This window comes from Vigna umbellata, chromosome 1 (genome assembly GCF_029865625.1).
Source record: "Vigna umbellata cultivar VRB3 chromosome 1, Vumbellata_1.0, whole genome shotgun sequence".
NCBI classification, from domain to species: Eukaryota; Viridiplantae; Streptophyta; class Magnoliopsida; order Fabales; family Fabaceae; genus Vigna; species Vigna umbellata.
In genome coordinates this window covers 56,807,537-56,826,718 of record NC_142165.1, presented here as the reverse complement: position 1 = coordinate 56,826,718, position 19,182 = coordinate 56,807,537, and the positions used below count along the sequence as shown (strand labels likewise).

The 19,182-nt window shown below is 36.0% G+C and overlaps 1 protein-coding gene and 1 pseudogene across 1 annotated transcript; one reads left to right on the top strand and one right to left on the bottom strand.

Annotated features, from left to right (window-relative positions):
• Nucleotides 1–3,113: 3,113 nt before the first annotated feature.
• LOC148205850 (vacuolar iron transporter homolog 4-like) lies at nt 3,114–3,829 on the bottom strand. The gene has a single exon (XM_088112239.1). It carries the CDS (start codon nt 3,807–3,809, stop codon nt 3,189–3,191), a length of 621 nt encoding a protein of 206 aa, XP_087968365.1. The 5' UTR covers nt 3,810–3,829; the 3' UTR covers nt 3,114–3,188.
• An 8,749-nt stretch (nt 3,830–12,578) lies between these two features.
• On the top strand, nt 12,579–13,562 carry LOC148205849 (vacuolar iron transporter homolog 4 pseudogene; annotated as a pseudogene).
• The last annotated feature ends 5,620 nt before the right edge of the window (nt 13,563–19,182 follow it).

Sequence of the window (19,182 nt, the reverse complement as noted above, 5' to 3'; positions counted from 1 at the left end):
AAGATAGAATCTCTAGGACGTCCAAGTCCTTAAATAGAACATAAAAATAAAAGAAAACAGGTCTAAGCCCACGAAACTGGCGCTCAACGCCCTAAGTGGGGCACCCAGGCGTGGTACGGGTCAAAACTGGCGCTCAGCGACCCTAAAAGGGCGCTCGGGCGTGGTGCGGTGCAGAATGGTACTCACCAAATGTACTGGACCGATCGGTTTCACTTTGTTGACTGATCGGCCTAACTCTTTAACCGTTCGGCCAATCGTCTACCACATCACTCGGCTTCTCCTTTCACAAACCGTTCAATTTGTCTATCTTTTTCTTCAGTCGTTCGACCATCGTTGCACGGTTCGGTCTAGTTCAACCACCTTCACACCGTTCAGTCTGTCTTATTAACCGTTCGGTCTGTCTTCCCTGTGTTCTTTACCGTTCGGTCTGTCTTCCCTGTGTTCTTTACCGTTCGGTCTGTCTTCTTAACCATTCGGTCTGGATTCTTAACCGTTCGGTCTGATTTCTCCTCTATCATACCGTTCGGTCTGGTGCTTTTTCTGTCCTTTCTGGGCTCCAACTCATTGATACTTTTGTTCTTCTTCTAAATCATATCAATAACCTACAAAATTAGGGGAATTTAGTGATAAAATTCTTAAGTATTCTACTCACTTATTCACAAAACTAAACTAAAAACATGAGTTCAAGCAAGCTTCTAAGTAACAAAGGATTGATTTAATATCAAAATTGAATCACAGGTGACGGTATTTTCAACCGTTATCACACTCTCTATAGCGAAATCATTACAAACTTTTCTATGATAATATGTTTTGATGATTGAACTGATTTAAGTAAATGTATCTATGTTGAATTGTGAATGATTTATGTTTATAGAATGTAAATATACTTGAATCATGTATAATATGCATTGTGAAATAAGATCTCAAGGGAGATTTATGTATTGGTGAGTATTTAGTGTATGATTGACAGAAAAATTCTAAAAGAAAGTATTTTGATATACTACCACCATTCAACTCATATTAGAGTGGAATGGGAGAGGGGTGAAGTATGGCAGGAAGTCTTTATCTGGACTTTGGTTTCTAATGTAGAATATTAACCTCATAAATAGTAGGGTGATAATCCCTTGATAATATATATGTAGAGTTAAATACTATTATGAGCGCACACTTTCATTGAAAATGCATTTATCCGAATGGTTTTAGTCTAAATTCTTTTGTTATATCTCATATGAAAAGTGAAAGTTGAATATCTTATATGATTTGCTTCAACAATTAATATTATAAGTTCTTTTAAAATAATAGCTTATCGTTTCTTGTTTTGCTTGTGTATATATATCTTCTTTGGAATTATAATCTATTTGATGGGAGAAGAGGAGGCTCTGATGATATGCCTTTGCTTGAAGAAAGCGATACTAGTTAGTAGTTGGAGTTTTAATATTTATAATTTGTTTTTGTTAACTTTAATCTTCCCGAACTTAGATTTGGATTATATATATATATATATATATATATATATATATATATATATATATATATATATATATATATATATATATATATATATATATATATATATATTTATTTATTTACCTTTGGTTATTAGTTGGATAATTGTATACATATTCTAAATATATCTTGTTATCACGATTATAAATGAACAAAATATTTAATGTTTTGTTTAGTAATTTATCCTGACGGGATAAACTTAAATTTTAGGGATTCATTAAAATCTTATTTTATTAATTTTGGGTTTAGTAATATTTGATTTGATTTTGATAGAGATAAAATAGATATAGGTAGTTTTGATTTTCCTTTTATTTAGGAGAGTATTATTTTATTTTATTAATATAAGATAGAGATAAATTAGGTGGATTTTATTTTAAGTTAGTTGATATTCTATTGTTAGTTTTTATTATTTGTACTTGGTCCAAAGCCCTATTTGCACCTATTTAAAGGTTGCCAAGTTTCAATGAAAAATAACCCCAGTGAATTGAAAAGTATTATTATTTATGTGGGTCACGTTTTTCCCAACAGTTGTATCAGAGCCGATGGTTTCTCTCTCTTGGTGACTGGCATTTAAAAATTTGAAGGAGAAAGTGGCAGATCAACTCGGCAGAAATGGAGAGTCGTTGCCTGCCAATCGAGTTGTGGAGAAGAGTTTGAAATCATTGATAGATGATTTCGAGAGTTTTTGTGTGCGTCGTCGAGGAGTCGAAGTACCTATCAAAGCTCATGGTTGAAGACTTTGATCAGGTTCTGGAGGCGTACCGACAACGAAGATTTTAGCCACTAGTTCAAGTGCTTCAGGAAAAGTTTCACCTGAAGGGGAGCCTAGCGAAGGAAGGAAGAATTTAAGTTTATGGGGAAGTTTGTTGGGATAAACTTAAATTTTAGGGATTCATTAAAATCTTATTTTATTAGTTTTGGGTTTAGTGATATTTGATTTGATTTTGATAGAGATAAAATAGATATAGATAGTTTTAATTTTCCTTTTATTTAGGAGAATATTATTTTATTTTATTAATATAAGATAGAGATAGATTAGGTAGATTTTATTTTAAGTTAGTTGATATTCTATGGTTAGTTTTTATTATTTGTACTTGGCCCAAGACCTTATTTGCACCTATTTAAAGGTTGCCAAGGTTTAATGAAAAATAACCCCAATGAATTAAAAAATATTATTATTTATGTGGGTCACGTTTTTTCCAATAGTTACAACACTTACAAATGTTTTACTTTTGCTTTTACATAATTTTTCTATTAGATATCTACTTTATACAAATTAAATTCATTTATAATATAAAGATCACAATCTTAAACTCTCTTAATCCTAAATAATTTATTTGATAATTTAAATATATTTTTTAGTTTAAAACAAATAATTAATTATTTGTTATTTGTATAAAATTTATTTATGTTTTTTGGTTTGCTAAATATTTTATTTATTATATAATAAATGAATTTCTATTTTCTTTATAAAATATTTCTTATTTTCATTCTTTAAATATTTTAAATTATTATTACAGAGTGGCTAAAAATAATAACTTTCTATCTTTGGCCAAATACTCGTAAATCCTGTATACTTTGCCACCATCTATTTAAATGATCCAGTATTCATTCATGATTAAAAAATGAAAACACTGCATGACTTAAGCTCTACATCAATCACGAGTATCAGTTTTCAATCCTTAAAGCCAAAAATAATAGCCATAGTTATCTAACCTCCAATCACCACTATCACCATTCCTTCTCACTAGAGTTTTACCTTTTCTAAGCACTGCTATCATCCCTCCAAATATCAACAATGCCAACATAGCCGCAGAAATAACTAGCAGCCTGAGCTTATAATCCCTTATGAAAGTAGCTATTAGCACTGACACCATTCCACCAATAGAAAATCCAATTGCTGATGCTAAGGAAGCTTGAAAAGGGTTTAGAAGTATATCATCTTCCTCCATTTCGTTGTGTTCTTTATGGTGGACTTTCATTTGAGCTACCTCTGTGTCAACAGATACAAACTCTTCAATTGGCATGCTGCAAGCCCCAGCAACTATTCCTAAAAAACCAGCAAGAAATATGACTATGATGTTTTCATTCAAAGCTTCAATGGCAATCATCAGTAAGGTGGTTACGAACAACCCGGTTTTGGCTCCAAACACAGCTGCCCCAAGACAATGTTCCCTTTCAGGGTACTCAATATTGTTTTCTTCCATGTCTTGGTTAGGGTTTGCTTCTATATCATTAGAGTGTTTGAGAATCTCAACATGGTTAATTGGCCTTTCATTGCTACTAGTGCCAAGAGAATCCATAATGCAGAAGAATTGTAAGGTACAAGGATAAAGGGAAAATAGAAAAAGATTGCCTGTGGAGGGCACACTCTCCTCATGGAAGTTATTATATAGACATAGAACATAGAATAGTAAGATTACAGTTAGGTATGCTTGATGATAATGAACCTCGGTGGTGATGGCGTGGAGAGCACTATGATGGGTGGCCACCTGTTTTAATAATTCCTGAAGCTTTTCAATTAACAATTAATGAACTTTTTTCATGCACCTGTTTGGATGCTTGTGTGATTCATTTTATTGTGATCACTACGTATAGGATATGTTTATATCATCAAGGAGCATCTATTTAGTTTTTTCACAATTTCTCATGGTGAAAGTATATACATTTTTTTCATTAATTGGACATATTCGTAAGTGATAACATTGAAAAAGAAAAAGATATTAACACATCTTTTTTACACCATTTTGATACAATATATGTTATTATACTGATATACTTTAAATTTAATAAAAAAAATGAGACATGTGTTGTGCCAAAATATTATCAGAAAATCTGTATTAACATATGATTACATTAGAGATATGAAAGTATAGATTTAGTGGGGGTTATCTTAAACAAGGGAATGTTCCATTGCACATATAATATAGGGTAAGGTAGTGGCAACCCCTCTATTCATTAAAACCAATAAATAATAAAACATAACTTTAAGGATGTGAGGATCGGCGTATTTATGATTAATCAATTCAGGGGTGTGTGTATTCCACAAGAAAGCCCCATGCCACTTTGAATATGAAGAAATAATGACTATTTAAAACTAGTCTTATCTCACACCCCAGTTCCTTCTTCAAAAATATTATTGTTAATTTTCCCTAATGGGTTCGTGTTGATACCTTTCTCTCTCTCCCTCTCCCACAATCATGCATGCCAAGTCGTTTTCTAACGGAGTTATTAATGAACATTATGCTCTTTCATATACAGAAGAAAGGGTTTTAGACTGGTTTGAATTCACATGTTTATGAGCATTGGTTTTGTATTTTGGCTCAAACCACTTAAGGAATCAGCAACACATTCTCTGATCAAGGTCAAAACTCATAAGTTCATATGATGTGGATCTAACCTCCTCTAATATAATTTTTCCTTTGTAACAATTGAAAATAAAAAGAGATAAAAAAAGAAAATTATCTGGGCCTTAAACAAAACAAATGCAGGGAGATGAGCACTTAACAAAAGCAGATAACTGCTTCAAATTGATATTATTCCAATATGCAAGGAATAATTAGAAAAAAAGTAATGATAGCAGCTAAAAGAAAGCGAAATATCACTGGAATCACTTTTAGGGAAATGTTTTTAGATTGCAGAAAGATGAAGTTAAGCACTGAGTTTTGGCTGTTTTTCCTTCAGGAAAGTGCGTAGTGTGTAGCTTTCGTGTGGATTACACACTCCTCACTCCAATTTATTAATTACACACTTTACTTTAATGGCCACTATCCCCGTGGAGTGCACACTCCAACAAATATAATATATACTATCTTTCTCTAAAGTCTCATGCCAAACCCCAGTTCATGGAATGCTAAATCAAGCCATTTCTTTTACTTTCTTCTGGGATCTTTTACTCAACTGCCTAAGTTACATATGATTTCTCTATCAATCACAACATTTCCAAATCGAAAAGCGATGGATTTACGTCAAATATGCAGTATTGACTTTTAAAGACCTATTTTACGTAATGTTGACTAAGTACTATCAGTCAAGTTAATTCTATATTTATCTGCTATTACACTAGTACAGCTAAACGATACGGCACCGGTTAATTTCACTGATAGACACCGGTTTTTGAACCGAGGCATATTCAGGCGAGGCAAAAAGTGATAACCTTTTTACCTCGGTTCTAAACCGGGTTATTTTTTCGGTCTCTACGGCCTCGGTTAGAACCTAAACCGAGGTAGTAGGATTTTTTTTTAATTCTATTTTCAAACCCAGAATCCCAGATTGAAAACGTTAAAAACGTTAAAAATGAAAGAAGTCAGATAACAAAATTCATTCACTCTGTCACGCCAAACTTGATTCATTCATTCTATTTTCTTCCCATTACAGTTCAAAAATCTAAAACAATCAAGAATTTCATAACAGAATCAAACAAGAAACAATATTACAACATAATGTGAAAATTGTCTCTACAGATGCAGTAGAATTACATTCTCAGATGCAATATTACAGCAACAGAAAAAACTCAGAAAAAACTCAGAGATGGATGAAACAGAAAGTCAGAGAAGCCAAATTTTTTCCTCTTCGCACATGGTGAAACAGAAAGCCAAGTTTCTCTGCAAACGCCTCTGCCCCGCCACCCCGACGAAGCCTTCACCGGTTTCTGTCCCGCATGCCTCTGCAAACGCCTCGTCCTCCTCGACCCCAACAACAACAGCCTCCATCCACTGCCGCCGTCGCCGCCCTTAAAGCCCTCTTCCGCCCTAGAAACCCTAGAAGAAAAAGGAAACTTATTCTGGACCCATTGATCGGTGTAAATCAAAGTTTAATCGGTGGAAAAGGTTTCTAACGGTGAAAACAAGGTTTTAATCGGTGGAATCGAAGGGAAATGGTGAAAAGGAGAAGAAACCCTAACAGAGGGTTTAGATCTATGAATGTTTGAGGGTAGAAGGCTTACCGTGACGATGAACGGCGACTTGCGGCAAGGGATGAACGCGGCTTGCGGCAAGGGTTGAACGACGGCTTGCGGCGTGCCCTGAGGTTGGGGTTTGGTGGAGAAGAGAAACTGGAGGCGAGAGGGCGAGAGGGCGAGAGGCGAGAGGGCGAGAGGGGAAAGGGCGAGAGGGCGAGAGGGCGATAGGCGAGAAGCGAGAGGCGAGAGGCGAGAGGGCGAGAGGGGAGAGGGCGAGAGGGGAGAGGGCGAGAGGCGAGAGGGGAGAGGGCGAGAGGCGAGAGGGGAGAGGGCGAGAGGGAAGAGGGAAGAGGGCGAGAGGGTGAGAGGCAGAGGGCGAGAGTGCAGAGTGCCAGAGAGAAATTCGTTTTTTAACCTAGGGTATTGCCTCGGTTAAATTTAAACCGGTGCCTAATTTCAGAGTATTACCTCGGTCAAATTTAAACCGGTGCCTAAAGCCTTTCAGTCACAGGAAATTACCTCGGTTCGCCTTTTACTCGAGACAGTAAAGTTTATAGGCATCGGTTAATATACAACCGAGGCATATAACTACACAATATTTACGAAAATACCACCGCGTTTTTATATGCTTCGGTTTTAGTAAAACTAAGGTATATATAACGTGTTAAAAAAGGCTTTTTTTACTAGTGTTAAACCCCAAAAGCGTTATAATATAGTGTTCAATTTACACATCAAATATTTTTATAATCAAAATTTTAGTAATTAATTTTGGAATGTAATTCAAAATTTAATTTCCTGTAATAATTAATTTAGAAACAATTTGAAAACTGTTTTAATTATTAATAATTTTTAATTAATAAATTAATATCTAAATTATCATTAATTATTATTTTTTATATTAAAATCGATCATCATTTAAAGATTTTTTTAATAGTATTCTATAAAAACACTAGCAAAAAAAACGCATTTTTAACTCGCACACCAGAAAAACCGAAGCGTATTAAAACGCAGTGGCAGTTTCGTAATTTGCAGAACATTATATGCCTCGGTTGTAAACTAACCGATGCCTAAAGAGCATACTGCCTCGTTTGACAGGGTGAACCGAGGCATAAACCCCTAGTACGCATTTGATGGCAGAGATAGTGTCTCGGTTGGCAGGACGAACCTAGGTATATATAAAAAAAGAAGACTGGAAATAGAAAAGGGCCAAGCCCAAATGGCCAAATCTCTTAGGGTTTTTTTCTTTTCCAGAAATCAGAAACAGGATTTCTGCCTCCTCCCCCTAAAATCAAAGAGAGCGTCTTCATCTTTATCCACGAGAAAAAGGGGGTTTCACCTCTCAAACTATATTTCCTTGCACGAGCTACCTCTGGACCAGCTTTCATGCCGCCTCCACTCGTTATGCAATCGTCGGAACCTGCAATACGTAGTCGACCGCCCAATCACCTTTTAGGGCGCGGGTTACGGCTGGTGCTGCCCTTGACTGCGGCGTTTGTTGCCAAGCCGCTCCAGATTAGCGAGCCCTCCGTTGTCGTCGCCGCGACGCTTGTCGTCAAACTCCTCACCACGAGTCGCCGCTACCCTTTCACCCCTTAATCGAATGTCGCTACCGCCCTAAATCGACAATCTTCCTCCAACTGTCGAAGCCCTCTGTCATCATTGCTCTCGTGGCTGTTTCCTTTTCTTTTTCTTTTTGCTGTGTGAAGAAATAATCGAAAAAAAGCCTCCCATTTCTCTTGCTCTTGGCTGAATATTGGAAACCCTAATAAAAAGGATCTGGGCCCTGCCCATTTTTGTTTCAGAAAGCATAAAAATAAGGCAACGATGGCTGTTGAGGTTTTTAGTAGAACCAAGAGGCTGAGTGAGTTCCCTCATAATTTTATTCTTGAGATGCTTTCTTTTTCGAGCAAGTTTTTTTTGTGAGGAGTTGAAGCATGCTTGTGATACACATTTGTCTTCTCTGGTTTTGGATATGGACGACGCGGTGTTGCTGATTGAGTATGAACTGGAGGAGACTGCATATAAGCTTGTGGCGGCTTGCTTGCAGGTGTTTCTGAGGGAGCTTCCTGGTTCGTTGTAGCGATGGAGTGTTATGAAGTTGGAAGCGAAATGGGATTTTTTTTCTAATTTCGGAATGAGGAACTAGTATGAAGGGGTTCAGTACAGTGTGTATCGCAATCTTGGAATTGCCCTCTTTTGCTTTGCCACTCTACAGGTAAATCTACTCTTGTTCTTCTGCTTCTTCTTCATATCTTTATCCAATAAAGATGAAGTTTAACAGTGTTAGCTTTGAAATTTTGTATATTTTCGCATTCTTCTTGAGCCCAGTGAAGACTCACAAATACAGGTGATTGCCATTCAAAAATTGTAACCGTGGGGTTCTATCAAATTGGGTTTATGAAATTAGGAAATCTTGGGTCTCTGTTTTGATCTCGGGTTGGGATTTTCTGGTTGCGTATTGTTCCAAGTTTCCAACATCAACTGAAAAACACTTTGACTTGCACCATTCTGTTTCAGGTTCCTTTGGATTTGAAGAGCACGCTTCAATTGTGTATGCTGCCTTAACAGTTGATAAAGAGTTGCAACCTGATAAAGTAAAACGAGGCATGATAGTAAGTTCGGCTGGCTTTCATGATGTTGCCTTTTCATATGGAAATACTAATGCTTCCATGGAGACAAAGGACAATGATGCTGAGTCTAGTTTTCGTCCAAACTTCCCAGTACCAGAGAGTCTACTCCATAATCTGCCTCCAAATGAGAAAATACATCAGATTATTTCAAGGACTGCAATGTTTGTTTGCAAACATGGAAGTCAGTCAGAAATTCTTCTTAGGGTGAGAAAATAAAAAAAAAATACGCATCTACCTCGATTATCTAAGAACCGAGGCATAATCCTATCTCATTTTACCTCGGTTCGGAACCGAGGCATAAAGCCTACCCCTTTTTACCTCGTCCGTATATGCTTTGGTTGTAGAACCGATGCCTATAAGCAAAAATAACCGATGTCGTTTCCCTTTACTGCATTAGTGAAAGTCATACAAGTATAATCTTATTCTTAATATTGGTTACGTGATTTTAATATCTTTAATAATAATTCTCTAAACATATAACTTATCCTTAGTTTATAATTTGGAAAAACTTATTTTAGTATTCTTCTTAAATGTGTTAAAATTTGTCATTAAAAAATTACAACATGTTGTTTATCTAATAATTTTATATTTTTTTCATCCAAAAAATGTATTATTTTTTCAAAGTATTCATCGTAATGATGAAACTAATTTTATTCTTAGAGTGTGACTTTGATATTGTAAAAATTTAGAAAATGACAGTGATTTAAAAATAATGAGACTCAATTATTTTAATATTAAAAAGATTTATTATAAATAGTTTTGTTATAAACTTATTACATTATGTTAAAACATCACTCTCTATAAGTTATTTTTCTAGTGTTCTCTAATTTCTCTTTTGAATATTTCTCTTCATCTTCAATTTGAACCAATCAATTTTTCAGTTTGGTTAAGATGAGTTCCAACAATTTTCTTGGTCTATTTCTATTTTCTTTTTCATATGAGTGTTCTTTCACTTGCATGTATCTTTTTAACCTTCTATTTGAATCTCTGTCAAACAGTGACTATGATGGTATGATTGTTCTTGCAATGTTTATAAATGTAGATAGAACATTTTGTGTTTGAAAGTAGTTTGGAGTTCTAAAGCTATTTAAGATATCCTAATAGGTGAAGGAAGCTAATTCTATTCTTATATATTGTTGATATTTTCTTTAGCTTGTGAATTGTAATTTGGTAATTTAATTTGTGAAATTTGAATACTTTGCATGATTTGGCTCTTAAGAATTTTTGTTTGTTTTTTCTATGGAAGGTAAGGAACTTTGATGTGTATAACTAATTATGAAAATATTTAATAGCCAATTTTGTCTCTAGTTTTGTTGACAAATCTCAATTTAGTCCCTCGTTTTAAAAGTGTTTGAAATGGATCTTCACTTTTAAAATTTTGAATCAAATTAGTCCCTTCCGTTGAATATAAACAAACGACGTTACGGGTTTGATGATTTGGCAGAAAACAGTGCTAACATGTTATTTTATAAATATATTTGTGCTGACGTGTTTGTGAATTAGAAGTTGACTGTGAAAGAGTAAAGATTGACGTGGAAAGTATTGTGCTTCCCAGGGGCCTTACAGCTTGCAGTTGAGAAACCATCCTTCAATGGCATCGCTTCGTACTGGTCCAACGGGAACTAGAGCAATGGGACATTTGTCAACATCCCAGAGATGACCATCCCTTACCTTTACACCTTTTACTTCGTCGCACCGTTCTCCCCCATCACAAATGAATATGATTACTATTTGTTATAGAAGTTCAATCATTTTTTGTCTTGTGTAGCCTGACTTCTGGAAAGAATCTGCAAATGCTGTCAAGAGAACTTACAGTAAAACTGATTCTAATATTTTAGAGATGTCGGGTGAATTAGGTAGATGAGGTTCAATTACAGTTACAACCATATTATTCAACTGTCAGAAGTTAATAATAGCCAACATTGGGGATTTCAGGGTTGTCTTATGCAAGAAGGGTGTGGCCAAACAATTATCAGTGAATCATGAGCCAAACACGGAGCATAAAGATATAAAAAATAGAGGTCGAGAATTTAAATGTTATCTATAAATCATTAAACAAGTAACAAAATAAGAAAGGAAAGAAAAAATGTTATCTAACAGAGTTACCACTACTTTGTAGATTTGATTTCCAGAACCTCAAATATTCAACTGAAGAGAAAAATGTTCTTCTCTTCATTCTACACGGAAAGCAAATCCAGACCACTACATAATATAATAAATCTTGAAACAGAAAAAAAATAAAAATAAAAAAGAGATAGCATAGAGCAAAAATGTTGAGTTGAGTGGAAGAAGGAGAAGAGTGACGACGATGTTTCGAATCTCGATCAGAGTTACAGTGATTGCGAGGGAGCAACAAAGGCGATGCCGCCGGTGATTCTGATCGGTATCGGCGGTGATGCTATCAGAGGCTGAAGTGAAGCGGAGGAATTAGGGCTCAGGATGAGTTGCGATTCGAAGAGGAGAAACATGCGATTTGCTCCGTAGGACGACAGCGGTGTCATCAGGTGTGCACGGAGGGAGGAACACTGTAGTGGCGGGCGGTGTCTCTGGCAACAATCGGTGCCGTTGACGACAATTTTGGTTGTCCAGAGGAAGGCACAACGACGTTGGTCATGCGAAGGGCAGAGCTGCCGCTAATGAAGGTGGAGAAGAGACCTTCGTTTCTGAAAAAGAGAAAAAAAGAAACCCTAGAGGGCTTGGGCCTCGCCTAGAAAATATCAAGTGCACCTCTAAATTTCATCTCTGCACCCATTCACTAACACGTCAGCATAAATATATCTATAAAATAACACGTCTTCTATCAAATCATCAAACCCTTAAGCCGTTTGTTTCTATTTAACGGAAGGGACTAGTTTGACTCAAAATTTTAAAAGTGAAGATCCATTTCAAACACTTTTAAAATGAGGAACTAAATTGAGATTTGTCAACGAAACTGAAGACAAAATTAGATATTAAACCTTATGAAAACTATGTTATGACATTGTTTAGAAATGTCTCTATGAAGTCTTTCAACTAACCTCGAATTAACAATAACAAGATAATATCTTAGCATAAATAATAATCACAATATCAAATTAACGATATTAGTTTAATATGTAAATATGTAAATGTTTCTCCAATAGATATATTTTGAACTTAAGATAAAGAAATTTAATATACCTAGTTGCAGCAAACTCTTTTAATATATCTATTGGATCAAGTAGGTATGAAAGTTTTAACACATTTAAGTTAAATGCTATACATTGCCGCCATTTAACTATTGATATATTAATCTTCCTTGTTTTCAGTTAATAAACCAAAACTAAAAACATGATTTGAGCCAATAAGATGAATAATGTATAAACATTACATTCAAGTGGAATATCTGAGACCTGGATCCACTTTTTGGTGGAGAATTTTAAACGCGAACCATATATATTTTTTATGAAGTCACTAACTTGCAGCTAGTGCTGTCCTGATCACCATTATTACTCCTTTATCAATATTTAGGTACATTGACACCTCAAACTTCACCACCCCTCACTATAAATATTCTTCATTGGAAGCGTGTGTTCTTCACAAGCTCTTAATAATATCTCATAGCACCATCAATATTTCCTCCTTTTCCATTTCAGCATTAATTACCCAGATTCATTTTATCTTCATCTCCTTCATGGCAAACCTTGGAGCTCGAATTAATGATGTTTCATCAAACCAAGTTGAGATCCCTGTCCATTGTGATGGTGTGGAGCCAAAACCAAGTGAAGAGAGCAATATTGACTACTCTCAAAGGGCTCAGTGGCTTCGAGCAGCAGTGTTGGGAGCCAATGATGGGTTAGTCTCTGTTGCCTCACTCATGATGGGTGTTGGAGCTGTTAAGCAAGACATCAGTGCCATGCTTGTTGCTGGTTTTGCTGGATTAGTTGCTGGGGCTTGTAGCATGGCAATTGGAGAGTTTGTCTCTGTGTACACTCAGTATGACATAGAGATGACTCAGCTTAAAAGAGAGAGGGAAGCTAATAATAATGGAGGAGTGAATGGAGAACCTCAAAGGGAGAAGTTGCCAAACCCATTTCAGGCTGCACTGGCATCAGCACTGGCATTTTCTATTGGTGCTTTGGTGCCAATGTTAGCAGCTGTGTTTATAAGGAGCCACAAGATTAGGATGGGAGTTGTTGTTGCTGCGGTTAGCCTGGCGTTGTTGGTGTTTGGAGGGTTAGGAGCAGTTCTTGGAAAAACTCCAGTGATGAGGTCTTGTCTCAGGGTTTTGATTGGAGGTTGGATGGCTATGGCTGTAACGTTTGGCCTCACTAAATTGATTGGCTCTACTCAACTTTGAATGTTATCCATATTCTTAGTAAAGGTTTTTATTGGTTTTGTAATGAGTACCTGTGCCGGCATGTGTAACTCTTTGTAGATTGTGGAAGTTTTTGTTAAAATGAACCGAACTTCGTAGGAACTTGAAAGTTGGAAGTTTTCATAATAGATAAAAATGAAAAAGTTGGGTGTTACATAAGAAACCAAAACCTATAATTATTAAGTTTTAATATTTTATATCGAATGTAGTGTCATGATTTTTATATATATATATATAGAAAGTGTTATATTTTGTAACAAGTTTGTATAGTTTGGAAAGAAGTTTTGATTGATAAAAAGAAGAATCTACTTCAGTCTATGTCTATGGTACGAGCTATATAACAGTAATTACGATTGGAAAGAGTAGACATTTAGTAGTCCAATTGGTGTTATAGTCAACCTAATTGTAAAAACTGTGTTATAGGTATAACTCATACAGACAGTGATTAATTTTTCCAGTTTATTCAAGTAATGTTCCAACAGGGCTTTCCCACTTTGAGTTCTCCATCCATATAGGTTTTATTGCGTTTTCTTTTTAATATTTAACAAACGTAAATTAGTATATAGATAAGACTGAAGACAACTAGCTGCACAATGATGTGGTCTGAATAGAAAAACTCAAGTGAGTTTACTAACTTACGTAATTTTTTAAAGTGTATCAAATTTTTGTTGTAGAAAAGCTGACAAAATAGTATGTCCTGAGACGTGTAGTTTCACTGTCCTTAAGGACTGTTGATGGATTGACAAGTGTACCAAATCGCATAAGTAATATAAAATGGTAAGATCAAGTATCGTATCCCAGAGGACTCTCAACATTAAACAATTGTGTGATAACTCGATTAATTAAGACTTAAAAGAAAAGAGATCATTGGTTTAAGATGTAAAGACAAAAAATTAAATATGAATGCAAATTGATCAATAGTAGAGTAACACAAAGATGAACGGATGTTGTTTAATATGAGATGAATATGTTATTAGGGTTTGATTTCACCAAGTTTACTCTTATGTATATAAAAATTATTCTTTTTACATTAATGTTAACGTCACTCACTAAATTACTTAGAACCCGATCCCTCGGTGCAATAAGCCTGCCTTCATTCCTAGTTCGTGTAATTCCTAGCGTTCCTAGATAACTAAGTCTGAAGATCAAGAGCTTAAGACGACCAAGTACTCATACCCTCATCCCTGAAAAATATTACCCTTGGGAGAATTCAACAAGAACCTGAATTGTAAGGAACCTCCCGGCACTCATGCAATTCATAAACCATGTTACTAAATGAGTTAAATAGAGTAAGCATTAAAACAGATGAATTCCCTAACAATTAATGAAAAAGCATATATGATTAAGAATCAATTCAAATACATGAGAGCTTACAAGGTTACATCATCCCCCAACAACAAATAGAGTTTAGTTATCCATAGACATGGAGAAACTAGATGAATAATGGAAAAACATGAGATAGTGAAACCCTAAAAGTAGAAGAGGAAGCTCCCGCCTCCAGATCCACCTTTAGAGAGTAGAAGAGTGTGCTGTTGTGTTGCTGTAGCCAGAGATCCAAAACCTAGAGCGCCTGAGTCCTTTAAATAAAGTCGAAAAATAGTAGAAACAGGGCCCGGTTCAAAAAAGTAGAAACAGAGCAAAAACTGGGCCTAATCCACAACACACGACGCTGGGGCGCCCCATTTAGGGTGCCCGAGCGGTGGACGGTTCTCATGTAGGGATTGAGCCTTCAATTGGTCGCCCAGGCTTCGGGGTCCGTCGCTCAGGCGGCCTAGGAAGGCGCCCGGGCGGTGGACGTCGTTTTTCCGAGGCTCAAGCCTCCAGATAGGGCGCCCAAGCTTCGTGCGGTTCCTCCTTTTGGTGCGTTTCCAGACATTTCTGAGCTCGAACTCCTTAGCACTTCATCTATGCTTTCCGCATTCTCTCATTATCATCAAAACAAGGGAAATTAGTCATAAAATCATCAAATTCAACCTCAACTCTCTTATTCAAAGAACTTAATGAAAAAGCATGAGTCCAAGCAAGTTTCTAAGTGAAAAAGCTTGTATTTAGTATAAAAATTACATCACAAATAACAATATTTTCAACCGTTAACACAACCCCAAACTTAGAACATTGCTTGTCCTCAAGCAAAAAAGATTGTAACTCAGCTTTTCAGAATAATCACTACAATGACTCAACCTTTTTGAAAAACTTTTTCTTTCAGATAAGTAATCACTTTTATCAACTCAGTCAAGTGCAGATGCCTTAATTCAATTAAAATCAATGTGATGCTCATATGTTTCAACAAATGCTATCCTTAAGAATGATCAATCAACCAAGCAGAGATGCAATCAGAAATTCAGAGAACTACTCCTCACCAAAGAAAGTGTATCACTCAAGCACTCAAAAGTGTATCACTCAACTCACAAGTGTATAGTGAGGTGTTGGTGTTTCTTTCACTCTGCTATCACGATGTCACACAAATTAATTTTGCCTTTCATTTAACCAAAATCAAACATACTCACAACCAGATTTTCATCACAAGGGCTTTTCTTGGCTTGTAACTTGGCTGAGCTAAGAAGAAACATGGTTTTTAAGCAATGCAAAATCCTTGAGTTAAGAGAGATATTTATGAATTTAACAATTACACACAGGTTCTCTTTTCAAGAAGATCTTTTTCTTATTCCCAATCTTTTCCCTCGTAGTGAGCTTTTCTTTCTTTTCTTTTCATTTTTCTTTTCTTTTGATTTCTCTTTTTATTTTTCTTTGTGCTCAATGCTTATTTTTCTAGCAACCCCAAACTTGAACCTTTATCAATACCTCACAAATATTCTCAACTCAACTCAAGGTAAAGAATTTAAAACAGGGTTTTCAAAACATGCTTAAGGCTAAAGGTTCAAAGGATAAAACAAATTGTTTTCTTTTTATTTGGAAAAATTCATGAGTAGGCTAAAAATTAGGGATAACAAAAGATGGCCTTGATCATATGAAACCTGGAAGCAAGTAGTTCAATCACAGAAAATTTGGGCAAAATCAATCAATGCTTCCAAAGTAATAGCAATTATTTACAACAACTCTGAAGCCCAAAACTCACACAGGTAAACTCTCAAGTCCCAGAATTCATAAAAACATCCTGCTCAGTATCTCAATCAAATTTTACCTCAAGCACCTGTTTCATACATTGTGAGCCATCATCTGTATATAGTTGAATCAAAGCAGTGTGGTTCATTCAAGCAAAGTACAGTAACAAAACAATTGATTAAAAAGAAAACAAATAACAAAACAAAAGATTAAAAAGAAAACAAATAACAAAAACAAAAGATTAAAAAGAAAGGTTTAGAAAGCCGGGTTGCCTCCTAGTAAGCACTTCTTTAACGTCACTAGCTTGACCCAATAAAGCTTAGTCTGGATCTTTAATGTTGATGCTCTTCCTTCCTTCTTGAAAAAATATCAGTAATTTCTTGGCCACCAACTTTACTCTCGTAGAATAAGAAGCTTCAATCTCAAGGATCCCCTTTTCTTTAATGTTCTTAACAACCCACAACCTGTTTTTGAATTTCACTGGTGTGTCAGGTTTGGGTTCATCACTTTTCATCTCAGGATGCTGGTGGACCCCTTTTTCTTTCTTCCCTTCTTCATCTTCTTTCACTTGTGGAGAAAAACAATTAAGCCTCTCTTTGACCAAGTTGGTAGCTTTATCTGATAAACTAGTCACTGATAGAATTTCATCTGTTGTTTTACTACTAGTTTGCTTTTCTTGAATTGGCTGCCCAACTTCAAAAACACTAAAAGTTACCTCTCTCTCTTGGTCCTTTAATGTTAGTAAGCCATCATCTACATGAATGTCAACCTTGGCTGTCTTCATGAATGGTCGTCCAAGAATGATTGATATCTCTGCATTTTCCTCCATCTCCATCACCACAAAATACACCGGGAATTGAAGCTTATCAATTTTCAGCACCATAAGGGTGTTTGATGGACCTGTCTGCCATTTGTAAGATTGTTTTTGTTGGTTTGACCTCCAGACCACCAATCTTCTTGAGCACAAATAGGGGCATTGGATTGATACTTGCTCCTAAGCCAACTAGAGCCTTCCCTATATCATAATTCTTAATGGTGCAAGGGATGATGAAACTCCCCGGATCTTTGAATTTGGGAGAAAGTGTCTTCTGCAATATGGCACTCCAATTATCCTGCACTTCTTTTTGAGAAATTGCTACATGTGCTTAGCATAAGCAGGAATTTGCTGAAGTGCTTCGGTCAAGGGTAGAGTAATCTCCAATTGCTTGAAGATCTCATTGAAACGCTGACATTGCTTCTCTTTTGCAATCTTTGAACACTCCTTAGGGTAGGAAGAATTTTCTCAATTTTTCTCTTTCCTCTCTCTACTTCTTCTTTTTCTTTTCTCTCTTCTTTCTCTTTTTCACTCAAACTTTCTTTTTCTTTTCTCTCTATTTTTCTCTCATCTTATTCCTCTCTTTTTTCCTTTTCTTTTCTCTCACTCTCTTCTTTTTCTTTCTCTTCTTCATCTATTTTTCTCTCATAAAAAATCTTACCCCTTCTAGTCATAATGGCATGAAACTCCTCCTTAGGGTTAACTTCAGTATTAGCCCCAAAACTTCTGTTAGGTGTCTCCTCCAACTTCTTGGCCAATTGACCAACCTGCATCTCCAGATTCCTTATAGCAGCTTTAGTGCTTTTATGATTGGAAAGACTGGCTTGTATGAATTGTTGGAGAGTCTCCTCAAGCTTTGTAGTTCTATCAAATAGAGAGGGTTGTTGTTGCTATTGTTGTTGTTGCTGCTGTGGTGGTCTATTGAATTGCCCACCAGTTTGCCTAAACTGGTTTTGTCCATTGCTAGGATGAGATTTCCACCCTTGATTATAATTGTTGGGACGAAACTGGTTACCCATGTAATTAACTTCTTCATTTAGATTCTCGGGCACAGCACATTGACCATTAATATGGTCACCACCACATAGTTCATAGAGTTGCTGGTGAACCTGCAAAACATTCTGGCATTCCTTTTGTGGCTGAGAAAGCTTCTTTATCAAGACTTCAAGTTGTTGAGTGATGATTTTATTTTGAGCAAGCAAGGCATCATAAGACTGTAATTGTAACACTCCCTTAGGTTGTGATGAAGTTCCTCTTTCATTGTGTATCTCATTGTCATTGGTAGCCATGTTTTCAATTAATTCATAGGCTTCCTCTAGAGTCTTGCACCTGATATTGCCTCCAACTAAGGCATCCAACATCAATTTGGTCTGTGAGCCAAGACCTCAAAGGAAAAGAATAACTACCGTTTCTTCATCAAAACCATCAGTGGGTCTCTTTCTCAGCAAGCCTTTGTATCTTTCCCATGCTTGCCCTAATGTCTCCTCCATGCCTTGTCTGAAAGAAGATATTTCCTGCTTTCCTTTGTTGATCTTTGATTGTGGGAAGTATTTATTCAAGAACTTAGCAACCACATCTTCCCATTCAGTGAAAGTGCTTTACGGAAAGAATTTAACCACAATTTAGCATTGCCTCCCAGTGAGAAAGGAAACTAGCTCAATTTAATAGCATCATCAAGTACTTTATTCAGCTTCACAGTGTTGCAGATCTCATTAAAAGTGGTAAGATGCTCATATGGACTTTCATGTGACAGTCCATTGAATTGGTTACGCTTCACAAGATGGATGAACGCAAGCTTCACCTCCATAATCGCGGTATTGACCCTCGGCTTTGTAATGCTGTTAAAATGATGAGGGCCAACCATGGTTGCATAATCTGCCAAAGTATCTCTACCAATCTGTTCACCATTGTTGTCCATGTTTCTCTGATCAGA

What these genes read in the sequence shown, in the direction of transcription:
- LOC148205850 (XM_088112239.1), bottom strand. Translation starts at nt 3,809, where the DNA reads ATGGATTCTCTTGGCACTAGTAGCAATGAAAGGCCAATTAACCATGTT.